Source organism: Lepus europaeus, chromosome 1, assembly GCF_033115175.1.
Source record: "Lepus europaeus isolate LE1 chromosome 1, mLepTim1.pri, whole genome shotgun sequence".
In the NCBI taxonomy this organism is placed as follows: Eukaryota; Metazoa; Chordata; class Mammalia; order Lagomorpha; family Leporidae; genus Lepus; species Lepus europaeus.
The window spans coordinates 103,534,068-103,560,126 of record NC_084827.1 but is presented as its reverse complement, the minus strand read 5'-3'; the positions used below and the strand labels follow the sequence as shown (position 1 = coordinate 103,560,126).

The window sequence follows — 26,059 nt, the reverse complement described above, 5'->3', positions numbered from 1 at the left end:
TCAGATTCCATATTGCAACTAACATTTAAGAAGCTATCACTTACCAAGCTTTAGTGTAGCATCAAGGAAGCATATTGATAACTGTTAAAGGCTATTAAAGCACTCTTCCCCTTTCCAACTATATTATCCATGTAAGACAAGAGTTTCATCAAATAATTTATCAAAAAACTAAACCAAAACAAAAGCCCTAACAGACTGAATAAAAAGCATTTTGTAACACTGGCAAAAAAAAGACCTTCAAAATAGATTTTGAGAACAAAAGGATGATGGATTATATTACAAAATAAGAGAAACTGGATTGCTGTGGGAAGCTATCCCTTACCTATTGATGTTGAGAGAACAGCTTTTAATGGCTTGATCAATAGAAGTTAGGGCTAAACAAACTATACCAACTCCATTTTGTGAGTTTTGAAGAGTAAAAAATAAAAATTAAGGAAAGGGAAATGTGAGAAAAGAGATAATGGGGGGAAATAAATAAAGAGAGAAAAGCCACAGCAGAGATTTTCAAATCTGCTAAGAAGAAAAATAGTTTCTTTAAAATCTTTTATTTAAGGTATACAAACTTCATGTATTTCATAAATAGAACTTTAGGAATATGGTGATAGTGATTCTTCCCACCATCCCCGCCCTCCCATCCCCACTTTCACCCTTCTTCCTCCTCCCTCAGAAAAATAATTTAAAAAATAGACATGGCATTTCTCATTTTCTTCTTTCTCAAAGTTATTTCCAGTACTTATAACACAGCAACTATTGTAAAATGATGTATTGAATTTAAAAATATGGGCTCAGAACAGGAAAGTATTAGGATGAATTAATAGCTCTGATTTGGGGCCGGCGCCATGGCTCTCTTGGCTAATCCTCTGGCTGCAGTGCCGGCACCCTGGGTCCTAGTCCCGGTTGGGGCGCCAGGTACTAGTCTCGGCTGCTCCTCGTCCAGTCCAGCTCTCTGCTGTGGCCTGGGAAGGCAGTGGAGGATGGCCCAAGTGCTTGGGCCCCTGCACCTCCATGGGAGACCAGGAGAAGCACCTGGCTCCCGGCTTCAGATCAGCATAGTGCACCGGCCTTATCAGCCATTAGGGGAGTGAACCAATGGAAGGAAAACCTTTCTCTCTGTCTCTCTCTGTTTATAACTCTACCTGTCAAATAAAAATTAAAAAAAAAAAAAAAACTTAAAAAAATACTTCTGATTCGGAAAAAAATTCTCCAAGAGGGGTCAGTACTATGGCACAGCAGGTTAAAGCCCTGGCCTGTAGTGCCAGCATCTCATGTGGGTGCTAGTTTGAGTCCTGGATGCTCAGCTTCCCATCCAGATCCCTGTTAATAAGCCTGGGAAAGCAGCGGAGGATGGCCCAAGTCCTTTGGCTCCTGCACCCAAGTGGGAGAGCCAGAAGAAGCTCTTGGCTACTGGCTTTGGATTGGCTCAGCTCTGGCTGTTGCAGCCATTTGAGGAGAGAACCAGCGGATGGAAGACCTGTCTCTACCTCTCTCTCTAACTCTGTCTTTCAAATCTTAGGAGGCCAGCACTGTGGCATAGCTGGTAAAGCCGCTGCCTGCAGGATGGCATCCCATATGGACACGGGTTCGAGTCCTGGCTGCCTGACGCTCCACTTCCCATCCAGCTCTCTCTGTTATGGCCTAGGAGAGCAGTGGAAGATGGCCCAAGGTGGGCTCCTGCACCCACGTGGGAGACCCAGAAGAAGCTCCTGGCTTCAGATTGGCGCAGCTCTGATCTCTCTCTACCTCTACCTCTCTGTAACTTTGCCTTTCAAATAAATAAATAAATATTTTTAAAAAATCTTAAAAAATTCTCCAACAGAAATTTCAAAATAAATATTAAAATGCTTGGGATATCTATTTTTTTTTCTTAGAATTTGTGATGTCTTTTAGAGTCTGTGATCGCTTCACTATGATATTTTGAGAAAAATTCTGAACTTTAATGGATGAATTGGTTGAAGACAATTGTTTTCCTTTTAATTATTATCTCACCAGAGATAATAACCAAAACTAGTCTCCAAAGAGGAATAACACAGAAGTTATATATAAAAAGGGTATATTTGATCCAGTCTCTGGAAGTACAAGCAGGGGGAAGGGGCTGTTGCTCTGAGAAGGCAAGGATTCCCTGAGGTGCTACATACAAACACATGTTTTTCTCCAGTTCTCTGTAAGCCCTGGCTAGGTTGGCATATACAATGGACAGAGCACACAACCACCATTTCTTTCTAAAAAAAAGATAAAGGGATACAAGGAAAACTTTTCAAAATGTTGAGTAATGAATACAAGCAGTCAAATTTATTTCAACTTTCTCTCTTAGAAAAGGCATGGTTCGGTGTGTTTATACAACAAAACAAATCTAATTTTCTCACAGAAATCACTTGAGGGGGCCGGCGCTGTGGCACAGCAGGTTAAAGCCCTGGCCTGAAGCACTGGCATCTCATATGGGCGCTGGTTCTAGTCCCGGGTGCTCCTCTTCTGATCCAGCTCTCTGTTATGGCCTGGGAAAGCAGAAGATGGCCTAAGGCCTTGGGCCCCCTGCACCCATGTGGGAGACTTGGAAGAAGTTCCTGGCTCCTGGCTTCAGACTGGTGCAGCTCCAGCCGTTGCGGCCATCTGGGGAGTGAACCAGTGGTGGAAGACCTCTCTCTCTGTCTCTACCTCTCTCTGTAACTCTGTCTTTCAAATTAATAAAATAAATCTTTAAGAAAAGAAAGAAGAAATCACTTGGTAGCAAATATTTTGACTAAAGTCCTAAATTTTAACCTTTGTTCAAATGATGAAAAACATATTTATTACATACTTGTACACTATATTTTATTTTTAAGCTTTTACAATGTATACAGAAAAGGTACTGGCTCAACAGTTATCAGCAACCAAGCCACAGCAACTTAACAAATTGATATAGTTTAAGACAGTTGTAAAAACAACAAAAAAAATCTTGAGTATTAAGAGAAACTATGAGACCCCTCTCTGTAACTCTACCCTTCCCACCCAGTTTAAGCTTTCAGTTTATATTATATTCTCCCAAGTAGCCTGGAATAATTTTTGCTCTCAAAAAATTATTCTTTTTCAATTAAAATCTTGCATTTGGATAGTGAACTAGTAGATGGAACATGTCTCTCTGTCAGAGTTACAGAGATGCAGAGAGAAAGAGAAAAAGAAAGAGAGAGAATGGATCTTCCATTTGCTGGTTCACTCCCTAGATGGTCATAATGGTCAGGGCTGGGCCAGGCTGAAGCAAGAACTGGGAGCTTCATCCAGGTCTCCCACATGGGTTGCAGTGGCCCAAGCACTTGGGCCATCTTCTGCTGCTATTCCCAGGCCATTAACAGGGAGCTGGATCAGAAGTGGAATAGCTGAAACACAAACTGGTACCAATATGGAATACTGGCATCACAGGCAGTGGCTTTACATGCCTGGCTCCCAATAAATCATTTAAAAAAAAAATAAAGCAAACAAAATGCCTCCCCTCACCCCCTAGTTTTAACTTCCAGTTTACATAATGTTCTCCAAAGTGGCCTGGAATAATTTTTGTTTCTAAAAATTATCTTTTTCCATTACAAATCTTGCAGACAAGTTTAAGTTTACATGGGCAGATTAGAACTTTCTTCTTTTCCTTACTTGAACTAAACTTTTGAGCCTCTGCCTAAGCCTATTTTAGCTCACTGGGAATTTTCATTTTTAAGATAAGGTACTCTATGTTTAATGTGTGCCATAATATTGCAATTAGGATTTCACTTTGTCATATAACTAGGACTTCATATTGTTTCATAATTCTTGCCAATTGCTTTGGGTCTCCAAATCTTTATTTCCCCAACCAGACCTTAGTTCCTTAAAAGGAACTAAAGTTTTACTCTTCTTTTTCTGTCAGTGACTAGCATTGCTAGGCAAATAGACAACGTTCAATAAATACTTCTTGTTTAAGTGACTGAAAAGTGAATTTGTAGACATTAGCTTTCTTCAAACACGTTAGAGCTTCTATATTTATTTGTAATTGCCAGGTATGGCACATCTTATTTCCTTGATGTTAGTTAGCACTGACGGCAGTTCCACAGTTACATTATTATGTCACTATTCCAAATCTACAAAATCCTTCTTGATCCTTAAAGCTACTATATATACTAATGTGATTGCAAGGATAGCTACATTAGAAATTGGCGAACTGTTGAGCTGGCATCTTTCAGTAACAACCGTATTCATATTTTTAAGCTTTTGATGAACTCAAATGAAAAAAATAAGAAGCACAGGGACTGGAACTGTGGTGTAGGGAGTAAAGCTGCCCATTGGCAGTGCCTGCATTCCATATGGGCACTGGTTTGAGTCCTGGCTGCTCCACTTCCAATCCAGCTTCCTTCTAATGCACTTGGCAAAGTAGTGGAATATGGCCCAAGTGCTTGGGTCCCTACACCTACGAGGTCTCCTACGAGGGAGACACGGAAGAAGCTTCTGGCTCTTGGCTTCGGATTGGTTAAGCTCCAGCTGTTGTGGCCATTTTAGGAGTGAAACAATGGAAGAAAGCGCTCTCTCACTGTCTCTTTCGCTGTCTGTCTCTCTAACTCTGCCTTTCAAATAAATAAGTAAATAAATCTTAAAAAATTATGTATAATGAATTAGAAACATATACAGAAAATTAGAAATAAAGCATAAAATCAGCTGTTTGAACACAAGAACACATGACCTCTTCTGTATATGGCTAAAAAGTTCAAAAAACTTCATACTATGTTTACCTCACTTTTCCAAGTATAGAATATGAAACAGCTTTACAACAGTAAATAGTGGCAGTTTTAATGTTACGATTTTATACCAGAAGACAGAGCCAGTATCTTTGCTCTCCAGTAGTTGGCAGATAGACTGGAGGAATTCAGAATTACTGAGTGAATGAAGAAAAAAAAATGTACCAATATCACCAAATTCTTTGATGTGTTCTCTACTATTGTTCTCCATAGATTTCCTTCCATCAAACACTTTAGGATTTAGTGTAACTTTCAACAGAAACAAAAAGTAGACTAGAAAGAATAGGGCTAACAATTTTGGTCAACGCCTAGACACCTAATATAATTTGACAACTGAACTATCTCTCAGAAGCAAATATTATAAAAATATCATTTCTTATATTATAAAAGTGCTACAGCACATTACAATCCTGGTTTTTTAATATGAGAATTAGGGCCTACACTGTGGGTGCAGCGGCTTAAAGCCCTGGCCTGCAGTGCTAGCATCCAATATGGGTGCCGGTTCGAGTCCCATCTGCTCCACTTCCCATCCGGCTTCCTGCTAATGCAGCTGGGAAAGCAGTGGAGGATGACCCAAGTCCTCAGGTCCCTGTACCCACATGGGAGACCTGGAAGAAGCTCCTGGCTCCTGGCTTTGGAATGACTCATCTTCGGCTGTTGAGGCCATTTGGGGAGTGAACCAGCGGATGGAAGATCTCTCACTTTCTCTGCCTATCTGTAACTCTTTCAAATAAATAAATCTTAAAAAAAATAAAGTGAATTAAACAATCACAATTTATAGTTACATTAAATACAAAATTTGTTACTTAAATAGTAAGTGCTATCATGGAATGGTACCCTGCAAACGAGTTGATTAGTGTTTTCATGAATAAGTGTGTTCAGGGTTGTACCTGTGGTGCAGTGGCTTAAGCTGCCACTTGGGATATGTGCATCCCATATTGAAGTGGCAGTTTGAGTCCTGGCTATTCTACTTCCAACCCAGCTTCTTGCTAATACATCCCAGAAGGCAGCAGATTTTGGCTCAAGTCCTTGGGCCCTTGCCACCCACATGGGAAACCCGGATGGAGTTTCAAGCTCCTGGCTTCAGTATGGCCCAGCTCAGGCTGTTGCAGACATTTGGGGAGTGAAACAGTGGATATAAGATCTGTCTCTCTTTTTATTGCTCTGCCTTCCAAGTAGATGAAAATAAACAGACATTAAAAAAAAGTGTGTGCATTTTTTGTTATTTGATTTCTTATCTAAAACTACTTTTAATTTTTAAAATTGTTTATAAAAATAATTAGCCACAACATCTAACAGTTTCTTGGTTGTCTAGGTGCTGCTCAGCTATTATTCTTTGGAAAGTCTATATTCATGTTCGAATTTGAATATACCTACAAAAATCTTCAAGAGGTGGTGTTTCATTCTTTGCCCCTGGAGAGTTAGTGACTCACTTCTCTTGAGCAGAATAATGTGATCACTGGCCTCTTGCTAACAGTCACACAAGTGAGCCATCTCAGAAGCAGATCTTCTAGTCACACAGTTAAATCTTCAGATAACTTCAGTCCTTGCCCATGTCCTGACTTCAAAAACATGTGAGATCCTGAGCTAGAATTACTCAACCAAGTCATTTTAGAATTTCTGACACACAGAAACTGAGATTATAAATATTGGTTATTTGAGCTCTTAAGTTTTAGGGTCAGTCTGGAGTAACTTGCTAAACATAGTAAATACATATTTACAAATGATTATGCAAATTGCTGTGGTGTACCAAAAATGAGATTCAGGTTGTCCATTATACTGAGTATTCTTTCTCTATATGTAGCGGGCTAAAGGTCATCTATCTAATGATTCAGGTTGTGTTGTCCTAACATTTATTTCTCTTGAGAAATCAAAGGATGCTTACATGTTCTTTGTGTAGAATAAAACATAGGATGAACCATAAATTTTGTGTTAACAAAAGGGGCTCTTTCCCCTTCACATATCCCTCTTTCCTCCAATCTATATTTCATTTTCCAAGGCAGGCACAGTTGCTGTTTGCCAAAATGTCCATGAGTCTTTCCTCTCTCAAATATCCTAACAAGATCTTAAATAAAACAAATAGTCTAATGAAAACAAATCCTCAAACCACTCACCAAACAGTAGGAGGAAAGGACTGTGGGTGGTTAGTAGTAGCTTCCTTCTGTTACTGGTTTACAGCATTTCTATTAACTTACTAATTCATCACAGAAGCTAGGTCAACAGGAGTGTTATTTCTAGAAATAGATTATTTTTTCTGAGGACTAATAATATTAAAATATATTACAAGTAGGGAAAAAACTCATTACCTTAACCATTTCTCTACAGTGCTTTCTAGTTCTCATGCACGTGGGTGTATACTTTCACAAAATTCCAACCAATAGAATATGCTGTTTTCATTTTGGAAAAAAACTAATAACATTCTTTAAAAAAAGGATTTCATTTGCATTAGCTAAAAGTGAATTTAATTATAATTCAGTAAATTTCACTGCAAAAGCCAGAATCACTGCTTGATTGGCCAGTATGTCATTCAAATTAGGCCCAATTTTTTTATGCTGAATATACAACTATCTCTCAACCATAATGAATCTAAATTATCCATTATTTTAGAATATATTTTCTCTTCTCTTTTACCTATACATTAGTGTTCACTGGCAATTTTGCTAGAAATAGATAAAAAAGAGAAAGCTCAAATATAAGAAAGTTAATTTTTATTTTTACTAAATAGTTACAGTATAGGATATTAAGCTAATAAGCTACTGAGAATATTAAAAATGTGGCCATCACAAACTTTTCCTATATTCATAAAAATAATCAGGAAAACTCACTAAATTTTTAAATTTATTAGTCAGAGCTTTATTCATTATTTGGGGTTTTTCTTTGTATTGTCTTTCTACAAATATAGTTATAATTGATGCAACATTATCAATTCTTCAAAAATAAGCTATTTTAACATTATTTCTGCTACTTAAACTTAATTTCAGCCCAGGTATACACATACCTATTTTATACATAAAATACACATAAAATTAAAACAAACATTTTAAAAAAGGATTTTGAAAAATAAACTCTAGGCTGGCGCCGTGGCTTAACAGGCTAATCCTCTACCTTGCGGTGCCGGCATACCAGATTCTAGTCCCGGTTGGGGCACCGGATTCTATCCCGGTTGCCCCTCTTCCAGGCCAGCTCTCTGCTGTGGCCCGGGAAGGCAGTGGAGGACGGCCCAAGTGCTTGAGCCCTGCACCCGCATGGGAGACCAGGAGAAGCACCTGGCTCCTGGCTTCGGATCAGCATGATGCGCCGGCCGCAGCGGCCATTGGAGGGTGAACCAATGGCAAAAAGGAAGACCTTTCTCTCTGTCTCTCTCACTGTCCACTCTGCCTGTCAAAAAACAAAACAAAACAAAACAAAACAAAAAACCAAAAAAACAAAAAATTCTAAAATTTACAAATTATTAACTTAAATTTAAAATAAAATATATATCTTAGAGCTTTTTACATTATCTCTTTTTTGTTTTAACCAAGGTTGTTTTCAAAGATACCTTCAATATAATTTGTACTGGAGACAGCCCATTATCTTTAAATAAAATCTATAAATGTAATATAAGAACTTTATATGAATTCTGATTATTAAAATTAATGGTAAATAATAGCATCTAAAGTCCTTGACAGGGGCCAATGCTATGGCATAGCAGGTTAAGCTGATGCCTGCTGCAATGGCATCCCATATGAGCACCAGTTCAAGTCCCAGCTGCTCCACTTCCTATCCAGCTCCCTGCTAACCTGCCTGGGAAAGTAGCAGAAAATGGCCCAATTCCTTGGCCCCTGAACTCACATGGGAGACCCAGATAAAGCTCCTGGCTCCTGGTTTTGGTTTGGCCCAGCTCTGGCCATTGTGGTCATTTGTGGGGTGAACCAGAGGATAGAAGACTTTTCTCTCTCTACTTCTACCTCTCTCCTTCTCTGTAACTCTGCCTTTCATATAAATAAGTAAATCTTTAATAAATATATAAATAAAGTCCTTGACAGAGGAAAAATGGTTATATTGGCTACTTATGTACTAAATTCAGAGATTTTATAATGTACTATAATCAGTCTAATAACAAAACTGTACTGCAAATATCATAATCATTGTTTCTGAATCTACTTTTCTGCAAGATAAACCTAAACATATTCCAGTGCTATGGTTTCTTGTATTTGCTTATCAGCATTTTAGACAAATGGAAAGTAAAGTAAAACTGGAATGAAGATAACAGAATGATTAAAATGAATAAGGAGTTCAAATTTAAAAATATAAATTGAGGAATACTACCAAGAACTTTTCATTCTAAAATTTTTACATATAGAAACAGCTCTGAAAACTGGATTCTCAGATTTGTGTGAAATAGTAACAAGTTAAGACAGTCTTAGTTGTGGAATCAGTAAGTGACAAGCAAAGCTAAAAAAAACCTCCCATTTAGAAGGAAAGATAGAGTACTCGACTAAATTGGTCTTGTTGATATTATGAGTTCTTATTTCTTCTTATTTTATTCAAAAGATGTATAATCCCACTAAAATTCAACATATCTCATTTAAAAACTTTTAAATCTAGGAAATTTCAGTGACTTAGGAAAACATGGAGAACAACCTAGTGAACATCTATACACCCAGAAATCAGGTTCCTAATTTAACAAGTGCTTTAACATTTTGCCATATTTGTTTTAGATTATCTTCATTTACACGTTTGTATAGAAAAATGAAGTCTTCATTCTCTTTCAAGATATCATAGTCTCCTCTCTCCCCAACTTTGGAGGTGATCAATTTCTAAAGATATACATGCTTCTGGAGGCTAGTGCTGCGGTATAGTAGGCTAAGCCTCTACCTGTGGTGCCCGGTGTCCCAGGCGCCCCTCTTCCGATCCATCTGTCTGTTTATGGCTTGGCAAAGTAGTCGAAGACGGCCTAAGTGCTTGGGCCCCTGCACCCTGGTGAGAGATCTGGAAGAAGTTCCTGGCTTCTTGGCTACAGATCAGCTCAGCTCTGGCCATTGCAGCTATTTGGGGAGTAAACCTGCAAATGGAAGACCTTTGTCTCTATCTCACCCTCTTTCTGTCTATTAACTCTACCATTCAAATAAAAAAACCTTTTTATTTAAAAAAAAATATATACATGCTTCCCATGCATTTTTTGTTATTTTATAATAATATCTGTTTTCAAAAATACTAATATTGTTGTGCATTATAAATTACATAAATGAGACTATAATTTATAATTTTCACTTTTTTACTCTATGTTGCTTTTGAAATCTAGGCCTAGTTAATATATAAAAATTTTATTTTTCTAATTCTAAAGATGTCCTATTGTGCTATTGATGGATTTTTAGGTTCTTTCTAGCAAAAGAAGTGTGAAAATTTTTGTATTATGTCTTCTTGCTTATATGTAAAATTTCTATGTTGCTTCAATAAAAAATTTTGCTTAGGATTGTGAGGTTTTTTTTTTTTCTCCTCCTTTTTAAAAAAAATTAAGCACAACTTTTAAAGAAAAAGTAGAAAGCTATTTTCTAACCTAGGATCATCTGTGTCCTATTGTCTTCCTTAACTTAATCTTTTATTTTTTTGTTAAATGCTCATGATACGAAAAAAGAATACTAGTAAATATGATATTGATGTTTTACTTGGAAATAGTTTTTATTCTATTTAGGAACATGGAAGTAATTTGTTTGCCTATAAAAATTCAGGTTTAGAATTTCAGTACTAAGTAGATCATCCAGGAAAATAAAATGAGGAAGAATGTATCATCTATCAGGTGCCAGTGCTGTGGCACAGCAGGTTAAAGCCCTGGCCTGAAGTGCCAACATCCCATATAGGTGCCAGTTCTAGTCCTGGCTGCTCTGCTTCTGATCCAGCTCTCTGCTATGGCCTGGGAAAACAGGACAAGATGGCCCAAGTCCTTGGGCCCCTGCACCCACGTGGGAGACCTGGAAGAAGCTCCTGGCTCCTGGCTTCGGATTGGCGCAGATCTGGTCATTGAAGTCATCTGGGGAGTGAACCAGCAGGTAGAAGACCTCTCTGTCTCTACCTCTCTCTATAACTGTCTTTCAAATAATTAAAATAAATCTTAAAAAAAATGTATCACCCAGCAGCATTTGAATACTACTTTTTTGCAGAATTTGTGTTAGGATTGAGAAGAATCTTGTCTACACTCACCAAAATTGTGACACAGTACTAAGTAACTCAGGAAGTCTGTGGATCCTACTTCTATCATTTTTTTTTTAAGATTTATTTTTATTTATTTGAAAGACAGAGTTACAGAGAGAAGTAGAGACAGAGAGAGAGAGAGAGAGAGGGAGAGAGAGGTCTTCCATCTGCTTGTTCATTCCTCAAATGGCCTCAATGGCCAGAGATGAGCTGATCTGGAGCCAGGAGCTTCTTCAGGGTCTCCCACATGGGTACAGGGGCCCAAACACTTGGGCCATCTTCTACTGCTTTTCCAGGTACATTAGCAGAGAGCTAAATTGGAAATGGAGCAGCCGGGACTTGCACTGGTGCCAATATGGGATGCTGGTACTGCAGGCTGGGGCTTTAACCCGCTGTGCCACAGCACCAGTCTCTCTGTCATTTCTTATTACTTTTAGGAAATAAACTTGGCAGTGCAGTCTACCTTTGATTGTTTTTCTCTCAGTACTCCTGATTTCACTTTATCATGTGTCTGATCAAAAGTCAAATTATTCTTCTTTATTTCACTGTGTTCAAGTAGGGGAAGGTAGCCATAACTGTCATCTGCAAGACAAAAAAACCTCTTGGACATCAATAGGAAATTCATATTTTTGGTAACACCTGGAAAAGTAAAAATTATACAAACTCAAAACCACAATTTTAAAAGAACAGACTTCAAGCTGTGAATTAAAAAAAACTGTTTTAGATATAGTTACTTTGACAACTTGTCTGTTTAGGTTTTTTACTTTCCACTAAACACACAAACTCCTAATCTTGCCAAAGTCAGCAGCGAGTAAAATACCTAGGATTTACAGAACAAGAAATACACAAGGCATTTCAAAAAGTTCATAGAAAATGTGTACTATAACAAATAATGCATGGATTTCAAAACTTTTGCAGCATAATTAACTTATCTTTTCATTCTATTTCTTGACAATCTTTATGAAGTACTCACATAGACTTGTTATCATCAGCAACAATTAAAGTTTTACATAAGTTTCATTTTCAGTTATGCATTTTTTAAGATATTTATTTATATAACTACTCCCTGCTCACTGTAAGAAAATTTGAAATGTAGACATGCCAAAAAATAAAAATAAAAAATAAAACTACCCATGATTTTTCTACTTATAAATTATTCCTGGACTTTTTCCTTTCCTAAGCATATAAATTCACACAAGAATATTTTCTTCTGCACAGATGAAATAACATTGTTTATTTTTGTATCTTGCTTTGTTTGCTACATATCATGAACATATTTCTTGTTAGTAAGTAAACATCTATTACCATCACTTTTCTTGGCTACATAGTTGTTCATATGGATCACTATTACTCAGCTGTTATTTGTTTCGAGCCTTTAATTATTATAAATTATACTGATGCACATCCTTGCATATATATTTCAGAGTACTTTTCAATATATTCATAGGACCTGATTTTTTTTTTTTTATTCAAAAGGCACAAACGTTTTTAAAAGCCTTTGCTGTTCACTGGCAAGTTGCCTTTTAGGAAGTTTTATCAACTTACTTGTATGTGAGAGTCATTTTCCCATATTCTGCAAGTGTGAATTTGAATAAACATATAACTGCACTACAGTTATTATAATATCAGAACTACTGAAAAACGATTAAAGAATAAAACAGAAAAGCTCAACTTCCACCTTTCTTTTTTTCCAATGGATTTAAGAAATATATAAAAAATTAACATGAACATACCTCGATTGGAATTCACAAGAAGTAACTGTGATTTTAGCTTGTCAATAATAGCTTGTTGAACTGACAGCTGTTCCTGTTGCTCACGTATTCTCTGCTCATAGTTCTCAGTCTGCTGATATAAAAACCAGTTAGCCTGATTTTTACTGACATACATTAACATACATTTACTGTCTACTACTAATCATAGACAGAAGTTGCCTATATTGTCATTTCCCAGGTATTATTTATTCACAAGCTATAAACTGACTCTAAAAATCTATTTGTAATCATTACAGATATCAGGGGTCAAAAGTACTTAAAGCACTGTAAAATTTTAAGAAGATTACATTATTTAAAGAAATTTCTGAGTTTTGACATTGATTTCTTGGTCATTCAAAAAGAATGAAAATTGTAGTTTGGAATTTAATCCTCAATAAAATAATATCCTTAATTAATAAAATAGGTATTATATTAGAATTATTCTATAAAAACACATACTAACTTTAAAAACTAAGTTTTCAGATAAATATATTTCTGAATTTCCCTTTAGATATAAACCCACACAGCAAGTAGTTATAAATAAGACACTATAAAAATGCAAGAGACAAGCTATAAAATTATATTGACCAGAAACTTCAAAGTTTTCAGAAGAGAACACAACAGTTAATCTTTAGATGGGGCCGGCACCGTGGCGCAGTAGGTTAATCCTCTGCCTGCGGCGCCGGCATCCCATATGGGCGCCGGTTCTAGTCCCGGCTGTTCCTCATCCAATCCAGCTCTCTGCTGTGGCCTGAGAAAGCAGCAGAAAATGGCCCAAGTGCTTGGGCCCCTACACCTGTATGGAAGACCAGGAAAAAGTACCCGGCTCCTGGCTTCGGATCGGCGTAGTTCCAGCCATTGCGGCCATCTGGGGAGTGAACCAGCGGATGAAGACCTTTCTCTCTGTCTCTTCCTCTCACTGTTTGTAACTCTACCTCTCAAATAAATAAATAAAATCTTTAAAAAAAAATCTTTAGAGTACATATTAAATATCTTAATTTTACTTTTATTTTTGACCACTCATTTTGCTATTTTATTGCACTGGCTGTGAGAATTAAGAAGTAGAAGGCACATGAATTTGTATTAATGCATACACATGTTGCAAATCTTCAAGTAAATATGAAAATGTTGTATCACAATTAGCAAATTGGTAAAATCTTAAAAATATATCACCAAAAAGAGAACAGCCTACTAATTTCTATACCTGGAGGAGCAAACAAATAAATGACTAAATTGTAAAGAAGTTCTAATGATCTCAGATTGTCCTTCAGTAGAAACTAGGTTATCTGATTTAAATGACTTTTAATAAAAGTTCAAAAGCAAGAAGCTATATTATTTTCAAAGACTAATAAACTTATAGATTTTTAAAAATATTTAAATCTTTTGAAATTAATGGTTTAAAACTCTTTAAATTTTTTTTTTTTGACAGAGTTAGACAGTGAGAGAGAGAGAGACAGAGAAAAAGGTCTTCCTTCCGTTGGTTCACCCCCCAAAATGGCCACTACGGCTGGCACGCTGCACCGATCCGAAGCCAGTAGCCCGGTGCTTCTTCCTGGTCTCCCATGTGGGTGCAGGGCCCAAGCACTTGGGCCATCCTCCACTGCCTTCCCAGGCCACAGCAGAGAGCTGGACTGGAAGAGGAGCAACTGGGACAGAACCGGTGCCCCAACCGGGACTAGAACCCAGAGTGCCGGCGCCACAGGCAGAGGATTAGCCTAGTGAGCCATGGTGTTGGCCAACTCTTTAAATTAAAAATTCTTTAAAATTTCAGCTATTCCTAGATTCTCAAATAAAAATTCAACCTAAGAAATTACAGCAAACTAACACATTTACCCAAATAAAAGGTGAGTTTTTATGAGTGGTATACTTCAAAATGTACAAATGACAAAGGCTGGTAAATAACTCGAGTGGTGTGTGGTTTTTGCACGTTGCCTGAGGTCAGTCTTACATAACTTGATATCCCCCATATAATTCTGCAAAGCAACTTATACACAGATGTTCAGTAAATGCTTACTGGAAAAAAAGGAAGTAAAGAATCCAAGTAAAATCTATTAATTGTGAATAATGAATCTTGTGAGTCTGTCTGGACCATTTGTCTAATGATTATGAGTCTCAGAACTGATTATTAGATAACTCAAGTCTGGACTAAAGACATCGTATTTTTACATAAATTCACATGCAAGCCCCTAGAAAGAACAGGTAAGTCGACTGAAGGAAGGATCCAAAGACCTATAGCAATTTTTTTTTCCCAAAGATTTATTTATTTGCTTGAGAGGCATAGTTACAGATAGGGAGAGGTCTTCTATCTGATGGTTCACTCCCCAAATGGCGCAACCACCTGGGCTGGGCCAATCTGGAGCCAAGAGCTTCTCCTGGGTCTCCCATGTGGGTGCAGGGGTCCAAGCACTTGCATCATCTTCTACTGCTTTTCCAGACCATCAGCAGGGAGCTTGATTGGAAGTGGAGCAGCTAGGACTTGAACCAGCACCCACATGGGATGCCTGCACTGCAGGCAGATGCTTAACCTACTATTATGTCACAGAGCCAGCCTCAAAAGTAAATTCTTAATACCTTAGATTTACTTGGGCTATGCAAAGCCACCAGGGTTGAAAAATCAGTAAGCATGTTAGCCTTGTCAATCTAGTTCTGTACTTTATTTAGAAATTTCTTCTTCTTTCTTTCTTTCTTTCTTTCTTTCTTTCTTTCTTTCTTTCTTTTTGACAGGCAGAGTGGACAGTGAGAGAGAAAGAGAGAGAGAGAGACAGAGGGAAAGGTCTTCCTTTGCCGTTGGTTCACCCTCCAATGGCCGCCGTGGCCGGCGCGCTGTAGCCGGTGCACCGCGCTGATCCGATGGCAGGAGCCAGGTGCTTCTCCTGGTCTCCCATGGGGTGCAGGGCCCAAGTACTTGGGCCATCCTCCACTGCACTCACTGGCCACAGCAGAGAGCTGGCCTGGAAGAGGGGCAACCGGGACAGAATCTGCTGCCCCGACCGGGACTAGAACCCGGTGTGCCGGTGCCGCAAGGCGGAGGATTAGCCTACTGAGCTGCGGTGCCAGCCCTAGAAATTTCTTGAAAGAATTTAAAAGTTCTTCACAAACATCAACCACTAATTGCCTATTCTTTTCAACATATATTGGCAGTCACATATATTCCACTGTCTAGAGATTATGTAACTAACATAAAAACTTCACAAGTCAGAGACAAGCCTAGAATAAATACGTAAGTATTTAAGCCGCAGTTCATTGTTCATTTACTCTGGGTTTTTCCCCCTTCCGCTTTAATGAAAAAACAAAATGGTCACTCATTTTCTTTTGGAACAAATTCAGAGAGCTTCTGCCAGTTAATTTTCATCTTCTCTCTGGCTTAAAAACTTACGTTAGCACATTTACACATAATCTAGTATGCTAAATGAATAATGTAAAAATTATACAATAGCTGAGAATAAATCAATAGCTATTTGTTTTTTTTTTTTTTAAAGATTTATTTATTTATTTGAAAGGAGAGTTAGAGAGACAGAGAGAGAGAGAGAGAGATCTATCTGCTGGCTCACTCCCCAAATGGCTGCAAATGTATGGCTAGGTCAGTATGAAGCCAGTAGCGAGGAGCTATTTCCAGGTCTCCCATGTCGGGACAGGGCCCAAGTATTTGGGTCATCTTCAGCTGCTTTCCCAGGAGTATTAGCAGGGAGCTGGATTGGAAGTGAACAGCCAGGACTCAAATTGGCACCCCTACAGAGTGCCAGTGGTGGCTTTACCCACTATGCCATAATGCCAGCCCCAAACATTTGTACTATTTCTTAAATCACTTAGCATTACAAAGCTCAGGCAAATTCTGTAATAATTCTGTAATAACAGAAAACAAAAAACAAAAAACCTTGATACTCTAGACGCCTAGCAATGGAAAAAATAACCATGGTCCATGTTTTCCTACTGGACATTTTATTTATTTATTTATTTGACAGAGTTAGACAGTGAGAGAGACAGAGAGAAAGGTCTTCCTTCCGTTGGTTCACCCCCCAAAATGGCCGCCACGACTGGCGCTGCGCTGATTCGATGCTAGGAGCCAGGTGCTTCCTCCTGGTCTCCCACGTGGGTGCAGGCGCCCAAGCACTTGGGCCATCCTCCACTGCCTTCCCAGGCCACAGCGGAGAGCTGGACTGGAAGAGGAGCAGGAGGTACTAGAACCCGGTGCCCATATGGGATGCCAGCACCACAGGCAGAGGATTAGCCAAGTGAGCCACAGCGCCAGCCCTCCTACTTCACTTTTCATATAACTTACATTATAGCAGTTGTAGTATTCTAGTCTAATTGTCTGTACTCAATTTCCCTCCAGACTATGAACTCCTCTAGGGCAGAGACTATTTCTTCCAGATAGCTCCAGAGTATCAGAGTACCTGGCACATTTTGAGATGCTCATTAATTATTAGCTGGGTAAATAAGCTAATTAAGTTGTTAAAAAAAATAACAGAAATAGATATGCCTTCAGAAGTGACCTGAGGGAAAGAGAAATGGCTTTGCTTATATTTTGATAGGAAAAACAAAAAAAAAAATAATGGAAACAAAGTAAGTATGTGAGACAAAGCAAAAGTAAGTTAGAGAAAATGGATACAAAAGAAACACATTTGAAGATTCTTCTGAAAACAAAAAGGAATTAACTTATAATGTTAGAAGAAAAAAAAGTAGCAGTTTGAAAAGAGGAAAAACATACTCAGAAAATAGTGCAAAGATTTTGACCACAGGCTATGAAAAGGAAAGTCCAGAAGATATTATATCAAATTGAGAAATAACCAATTGAAATCAGTCTATTTGCTATGTTTGGGAACTCATTGAAACATTTTTTTCTTTCTTTTTACAAATGCTTTTTGCTCACTGAACAGATCTGAATAATCATATAACCTAAAAAGGCCTTTTAAAAGATAATTGTTGAAGGCACAGCATTTTGTGTTGTAAAAAAAAATACAATCATAAAGCAAGTGCATTCCAGCACTATCAAAGACCCCACAAAACAGAAAAATCACTAACAACCACATTGAAAATGTACAACAGCAATGTCTTGTCAACACTTCTGTACAGAGCACAGACATGACAGCTAAAACAGACAGAAGAGAAGATGCTTTTGACAGCCAGTGTGTGTGAATGATTCTTTGAGTCAGATGGCAGCAACAAGTTACCAACTAGGAGATCTGCATGACAACTAACCATCCATCTGCATCAAACACCATCTGGCTATGATGACTCTGGCTTCTGTGTATTTGACACTCCTTCCAATTCCAAAGACTAGCAAAACAAGTGGTCTACCAGCATGTAAAGAGGTAAACAGGTAGTAAGGTACTTGTGCCATAAGGCACTTTATATTCTCACTTACTGTTCAAAAGCAAATCTTAAACAATGGTGATGAAATACAGTACACATTTTCATTTATTATAAGTGGTTGTCCATTTATTAGAAGTGATTGCTCACTTATCATAAATAAAACAAAAAGCTTATATTAAGAATTTCCCTTTTAATAAGACAAAATTTCAATCCTTCCACTTCAAGTCTAAAACAGCATGTTCCCTTGCAATTTTGGACATACAGCTGTTCAAATTTTCATGAGTTTCATAAATATTAAAATAGACTTCTACAAATTGAATTTTTCCTATTGCTGACATAGAATATTCTCATTTTTCATATTTGCCAAGGTACAAATTTTTGATATAGGAGAAAAAGTTAAAGTGTCTTTAAGTCATTTATAATATTCCAAATATGCCAAATATTATTTCTTCTCAACCTCAAGAACTAAACTCAATATTCTGATATTCTGAAAAAATATCATTGCTTTCCTCTAATGATTTATTAAGGAATTTAATGTATGATGAATATATTTTAAAAAGTCTCAATTTAAAAATCTTTCAAACTGTTCCGAGATTAGCAAAGAGAATGGAAACTTTATCAAAGCATTTGCTTGGCTACCACAAATGCTCTCAATAGGGAGTTCCACAGTTCATGAAGAAAGATAATTAAATATTAATTATCCAAATACATAGCACTTTGGACACAAACTAATTAATTTAGACACAATCCAATTAAAAGTCCATATTGAAAATTTAGTAAACTAAGCATCAACTTCAATTGTAAGTTTTAAAAAAAATGTAGATCATAGACCTTCATTTACACAGTGTTTTCTTTAACCCTTTTGTCTACTGGATTATAAGTCCCACACACCACTACCCTTCAGATGCCAAGACTTATACAGAAGATCTGTAATTTGATAGATCAGATAATCTGATTACCTACTATTAGGTGACAGTGCTGCCACTAATTTATCAACATACAAAATAGTACGCTATGACAAACTTTCTTTCATAATTGTGTGTTTTAGTCTTAAATACCTCTGAGCTTTTTCTTTGACATAAAAATATCTACCTGAAGGATCAAAGTAGATAGCATTTATAAAATAACTGTCACACAATAAGCTCTTTGCAAATGTCAGCTCCTTTCCTTTAATAATGAGCAAGACAGGTGTAACAGTATGCATAGCCATGGAAGCTGAGTTACCACAGAGATATCCCATAAGGGCAATGCCTAGTGGACTATGGAGTTGAACACCCCTGGGGCATCCCCACTAAGAAATTCTCAGCAGAGGTGTGGAGTTAGGGGTACCACAGAAAGCACTTTTATTTTTATAAGATTTATTTGCAAGGCAGAATTATAGAAAGAGAAGGACAGGGAAGGAGGAGAGACAGCAAGAGTGCACTTCTATCCATTGATTCACTCTCTAAATGGCCACAATGGCCAGGGTGGGTTCAGACTGAAGCCAGGAGCCTGGAACTCCATCCAGGTCTCTCACATGAGTGGCAGGGGTCCAAGAACTTGGGCCATCTGCTGACTTCCCAGGCATAAGAGCAGGGACCTGGATCAGAAGTGGAGAAGTCAGGATATGAACTGGCACCCATATGGGATACTAGTTTTGGGGGTGGTCGCTTAACCTGCTGTGCCACAACACCGGCCCCCATAGAGAGCTCTTACAAGGGCAATGCCTAGTGGAGTGGTAGCAGGACCACTGGGACCCCAGAATGGTAGTCACCAGTGCACAACTACAGCCTCAAGAGCCAAAGGCATACAACTCTACCATAGAACAAATGTAGCTAGCAAAGCTGTGGGTGTGGAGTCACCCAGAGATTTGAGGGCACAATCTTCAGGGTGCACATTAGCAGAAAGCTGGAATGGGAAGCAGAGTGGGGCACTTCAATATGTGATGTGGGTGTCCCAAACAGCATCTTCTCCTGACCCCTCCCCCAAAGACACCTTTTATTTAAGGAACACAAACTTCATGCATTTCACAAGTACAACTCTAGGAATAGAGTTGTACCCATACCCACCTTCCCATCCACTCTCCCAGCCCTCCTCTACCTCCCTTCTCCATCCCCAGTCCCATTCTCCACTAAGATCCATTTTTAATTAACTTTATACACAGCAGACAAACTCTATGCTAAGTAAAGAGTTCAACAATTTGCACACACGAAAAAACCATGAACAACACAACTGTTCCTCAACAGTCGAGACAAGGGCTGCTCAAGTCATTGCTTCTCAAATCAATTTCACTTCTACAGATTGCCTTTTAGGAATGCCCACCTCTCACCAATGTATTTTAAAAACACTTGACTTATTGAGAGGTTCACAACTGGAGAGGAATTTTCTGTGGGAAGAAATGTACCTTAAGTCTCATTCATATCTGATTCAGATGATATTTAGATGAGACTCTGGAATCACATTTTAAAGTTGAGACTGCAATGAATTAAGACTTTTGGTACAGAATGAATATATGTAACATACATAAATCTCATCTACTTTACATGTAAGGAGGACAAGGATTTTGGGAGAGCAGGGGCAGAATGCTATGGTTTGAATATATATACTCTCCAAAATTCATGTTGGAATTTTAATCCTCACTGTAGTAGTATTAAGAGGTAGAGTCATTTAAGAGGTGATAAAGTCACAATGATTCCTCCTCTGTGCATAGAATTCTGGCCTTTATAAGACTTCACACACAGAGTTTCATCTTTTTTGCATCTCTCCTGCCATATGAAGATACAATGTTCATCTCTACCACAGGATGCACAACAGGACTCGGAAGCAGCCCACCCCAGATAGCAAACCTTTTGGTGCCTTAATCTTGGACTCCCCAATCTCCAGAACCATGAGAAAGAAATTTCTATTATTTATAAGTTACCTGGTCAAAAATATTTTGTTATAACAACATAAATGGACAAAGAAAAAGTATTGTATATATCTATCTATCACTGCTTTCCCAGGCACATTAGCAGGAAGCTGGATGGGAAGCGGAGCATCCAAGTCTCGAACTGGCACCCATATGGGATGCTGGCACTGCAGGTCAAGGCTTCAACCCACTATGCCACAGTGATGGCCCCACTGCATCTTTCTTGAAACTCTTAATGGCTTCCTATGCCATCATTCTCTAATTTGTTTCCTACATTTAAGAGTGGTTTTCATTTGTCTCCTTAATGGTTCCCCCCTTTATGCCTAGTCTTTTTTTTTTTTTTTAATTTAGTCATTATTTAAAAGGCAAAGTTGCAGAGAGAAAGAGGGACAGAGAGAAAGAGATCTTTTATCTGCTGGTTCATTACCCAAATAGCCGTAATGGCTGGGGCTGGGTCAGCCAAAGCCAGGAAATTCCTCCAGGTCTCCCATTTCACATGGGTGCAGGGGCCCACACACATGGGCTGTTCTCTGTTACTTTTCCAGGTTCATTAGCAGGGAGCTGGATTAGAAGTGGAGCAGCTGGGACACAAACCAGCATCCATAATAGGATGTGCTGTCATCTCAGATAGCAGCTTAAACTGCTATGCCATAAAGCCGGCCCTTATGGCTAGTCTCTAATACTGGTATTCTCCAGGTTTCTCTTCCTATGCTTCTCAACTGGTTAACTTATGTTTTGAATCTCCACGAACCAATCAGTTGGGCTTCTTCTCTTTCTCTTATCCTCTTTCCCTTCTGTCCTTCAAATTTTCCTTCAACTTACACTATCTGGGAAATGCTATCCACATTTAAAGCTACAACAAAATCCATCATTCCCACACCTATAATCTCCAGTTCAGAACTGTTTTCATATTTACAACTATCCACGGAATGTTTTCATCTGTATTTCCTCAGGTAACTATACCTGTTAACTAAAATCTAATTATGTAGCTTATTTCCCCATCTCTAATTCTGCATTTTCTTTTCCATTCTTGGTTTCAGGCACCATCAATTCAGTCATCTATTCTAGATCACTGAGTATCATCTTAGAGTCTATGCCACCACCTCAGAAGAGCTTGTATTCAGGTACCACCTGTTTTCTTACTTATTTCCTAAATATATCTTAGATCTCTTCCTTAACTCATCCCTAATGCTTAATTTAGGCCCTCATTTTGATCGTTCAAAATAACAGTAATTCTTTAATATTTGAAGGATAATATAAACATATTTAGTATATGTGTATATTAACATATCTTACAATGAAAGTTCACTTTATGTATAATTTTATATCAGTATATAGTAAAGTACATAAGATGAACTGGATAATTGTCACTTATTTTGATATGCCTTACTCTTAGAACATTGGTTGGCATTAAATATGTGTGTTGAATTGCATATTGTTCTGCATCCTATCTAACTCTATTCCACTGTCAGAAAGACTTTTCTAAAGCACATATTAATCCTTCAGTAACTTAAAAAAATTTTAATTAAATTTTTCTTTCTTTATATGAGGGACAAAGAGCTCCCATTTGCCAATCTTTGCCAAAATGCTTGCAATGGCCAGGAATAGGGACAGGTCAAAGCTGGAAACTGGGAACTCAATCCATGTGCCCTACATGTGTGACAAGAACCCAATTATCTGAGCCATCCCCACTGCCTCCCACGGTATGCATTAGCAAGAAGATGGAGTCAGAAGCCAGAGCTGGGAATTGAACTCAGAGAGTCTGATATGGGACATGGACATCTAAGCTACTAGGCAAACACCTACCTCTTCACTAACTTCTAAGTGAATATACTACAAATTACTTAGACATACTTAGCATAATCTACCTCTACAGTTTATTTTCCTGAAATGTCCTGTCACAGGACATTGGAGCCACAGGATCATGTTGTGATATGTGGAATGTACTATTTGCTCACTTTTTTTTTTTTTTTTTTGGACAGGCAGAGTGGACAGCGAGAGAGAGACATAGAGAAAGGTCTTCCTTTTCTGTTGGTTCACCCCACAATGGCCGCTGCGGCCGGCGCACCACGCCAATCTAAAGCCAGGAGCCAGGCGCTTCTCCTGGTCTCCCATGCGGGTGCAGGGGCCAAGTGAGTTTTTTATACACTCTGCTTCCAGGATCCTTCTTCCCCAGGTTACCAAACTCTTCCTAATCTTAACATAACTGTTGACTCATATTAAGCTTATGACTTGATTCTCAGACTGAATTAGATACCTCTTCTCTGTGCTTTTGTACTACCCTGAAATGACCTCTATTATAACTTTAGGACGATAATTATTTTCTTCTTTTTAATTACAGAGTAACTATTTTATTGGTGTATTATTTATCTGAACTTCTGAAAGTTCCTTTAGGGTATAAATTATGTTTTGTTTACTTCAGTATTCTCAAAATCTCATCAAGGGCCCAGTATATGGCAGGTACTCATTAAATTATTCCTTAAAAAAAAACTACCAGGATATTTTGATTTTAACAAATAGGGAAATATAGTATGCATTTTTCTTTACTATTGAACACTTGAAGGCATCAACTTTGAAAAATAAGTACATTAAGAAAAATTCCCTTTTCCTTCTTTGGGGTATGTGTGAATGTGAGCAAAGGCTTCTTCCATGGCAAATGAAGGGCTAAATCAGCAGAGCCTTTAGTTGTTTACCATAGATCAGTACAACAACAGGAGTTAAGACAAATTTCTGTTTCTGATTTAACCTAAGAAAATCTGAATACTCCTCCTCCCTAATTCTACTTCCTACTTTCCTAGAACACAGAGTGCCTCAATAAAAAAACCTAAAACCTGCTGAACTCTGCATTTCAAATACAGTTTCCTATGCATGGCACACGTGATAATTTTTGAAGTCGGAGGGAAAGAACATAGGAAGACTGAACATGTATTCCTTTAGACTCCTTCTGATGCTTTTTTTATATAAATAATCTGGCTTTTCATCTTTACCTTTTGCTATAATAAATATTAGCTATGACTATGACTATATGATGAGCCCTATGAGTCGTACAGAATTACAGAATGTGTAGATGGAATTGGGACTTCTGAAATATTAAGAAATGACATTACATAAGGAAATAACCCTATTATCATCATTTCATGAAAGTGTATGTTGAAAAAATTCTGACAACTTGGAAACATGAAACATAATGTCAGAATAGAGGAAAAAATTTTAAATGGAATAAATCTGGCATTACAACAAGTTCATTATATTACTTCTCTCATTTTTTAAAAAAGGTTTAATTATTTATTTATTTATTTTTATTTTATTTTCTTTTCTTTTCTTTTTTTGACAGGCAGAGTGGATAGCGAGAGAGAGAGAGAGAGACAGAGAGAAAGGTCTTCCTTTCTGCCGTTGGTTCACCCTCCAATGGCCGCCGCGGCCGGCGCATCTCGCTGATCCGAAGCCAGGAGCCAGGTGCTTCTCCTGGTCTCCCATGCGGGTGCAGGGCCCAAGCACTTGGGCCATCCTCCACTGCCTTCCCAGGCCATAGCAGAGAGCTGGCCTGGAAGAGGGGCAACCGGGATAGAATCCGGCACCCCAACCGGGACTAGAACCCGGTGTGCCGGTGCCGCAAGGCGGAGGATTAGCCTGTTAAGCCACGGCGCCAGCCGGTTTAATTATTTATTTTAAGATTTACTTACTTATCTGAGAAGCAGAGAGAGAGAATCTTCCATCTACTGGTTCACTCCCCAAATGGCTGCAACAGTTGGAGCTGGGGCGATCTAAAGCTAAGAGTCAGGAGCTTCTTCCGGGCCTCTCACATGGGTGCAGGAGCCCAAACACTTGGGCCATCCTCTGCTCCTTTTCCAGGTACAGTAGCAGGGACCTGGATAAGAAGTGGAGCAGCCAGGTCTCAAATCAGTGCCCATATGGGATGCTGGCATCACAGGCGGCAGCTTAACCCACTACATTATGATGCCAGTCCCACTTTTCTTTTTGCTGCAGATCAATGAAAACCGTATCATTGATAAATAACCGATATGTGCTTAGGAATTACCATGTTAAATAATTTTTGCCTTGATATACCTTTCTTCTATTTTATTTTCCTTTGAAATTGAAAGTACTAAATAAGAGGCCAGCATCGTAGTGTAACAGTGTTAAGCTGCCACCTACAGTGCTTGCATACCAAAAAGGCGCCAGTTTGAGTCCCAGATGCTCCACTTCTGATCCAGCTCCCTGCTAATGCACCTGAGAAAATGGCAGAAGATGGCCCAAGTCCTTGGGCCCTTGTACCCATGTGGGAGACCTGGATGAAGCTCCTGGTTCCTGGCTTTGGCCTGGACCAGCATTGGCTGTTGAGGCGATTTGAGGAGTAAACCAGCAGATGGAAGATCTCTCTCTGTAACTCTGCATTTCAAATAAATAAAATAAAGTTTTTATAAAAAACAAAGTACTAAACGGAAATTTTAGGAGTACAGAGAAATTTTTTAGAAGCTGAAACTTTTTATTAAGTCAAAGATTTCACTGAAATAGTCTAACTGTCATAAAGAATGGAAGAGTTATTATATGTTAATAACAAATTGAGTTCTAGATTGTTTTAATATTTCCACACACTTTCTACTAGCCAAATACCAAGTAAAAAAAAAATTTAAAATCCAATCTAGTTGAGATAATAATACTTCTTTCAGTTATCAAACTGATTGTTCTTAATAATGATTCCCTCTTTATATGCAAAGTAAACACTGATATCAAAAATTATTTAGAGCCGGTGCTGCGGCTCAATAGGCTAATCCTCTACTGCGGCTCTGGCACACCGGGTTCTAGTCCCGGTTCGGGCGCCGGATTCTGTCCCGGTTGCCCCTCTTCCAGGCCAGCTCTCTGCTGTGGCCAGTGAGTGCAGTGGAGGATGGCCCAAGTCCTTGGGCCCTGCACCCCATGGGAGACCAGGAGAAGCACCTGGCTCCTGGCTTCGGATCAGCGCGGTGCGCTGGTTGCAGCGCGCTGGTCACGGCGGCCATTGGAGGGTGGACCAACGGCAAAAGGAAGACCTTTCTCTCTGTCTCTCTCTCTCTCACTGTCCACTCTGCCTGTCAAAAAATTAAAAAAAAAAAAAATTATTTAGAGAAGGCAACATTCTTCATCTTGCCTAAACATAATCACCTTAACATGAAGCCATCAAATCAATACTCCCCAGAGTCATGATATTTTTTCAAAAGATAATAAAAACA

General features: G+C 38.4%; 1 protein-coding gene across 4 annotated transcripts in view; it reads right to left on the bottom strand.

The window, feature by feature from the left end:
* Positions 1–26,059, bottom strand: part of TANK (TRAF family member associated NFKB activator) — a 91,183-nt gene that overhangs the window by 27,548 nt on the left and 37,576 nt on the right. For 3 of the 4 annotated variants that reach the window (XM_062187300.1, XM_062187291.1, XM_062187308.1), the window contains exons 3-4: positions 12,632–12,743; positions 11,362–11,480 (exon numbers count right to left, since the gene is read on the bottom strand). In XM_062187300.1, the coding sequence (XP_062043284.1) occupies positions 11,362–11,480; positions 12,632–12,743 (231 nt within the window). The remainder of the gene's footprint in view (positions 1–11,361; positions 11,481–12,631; positions 12,744–26,059) is intronic. The other variant, XM_062187316.1, reaches the window with a different exon arrangement.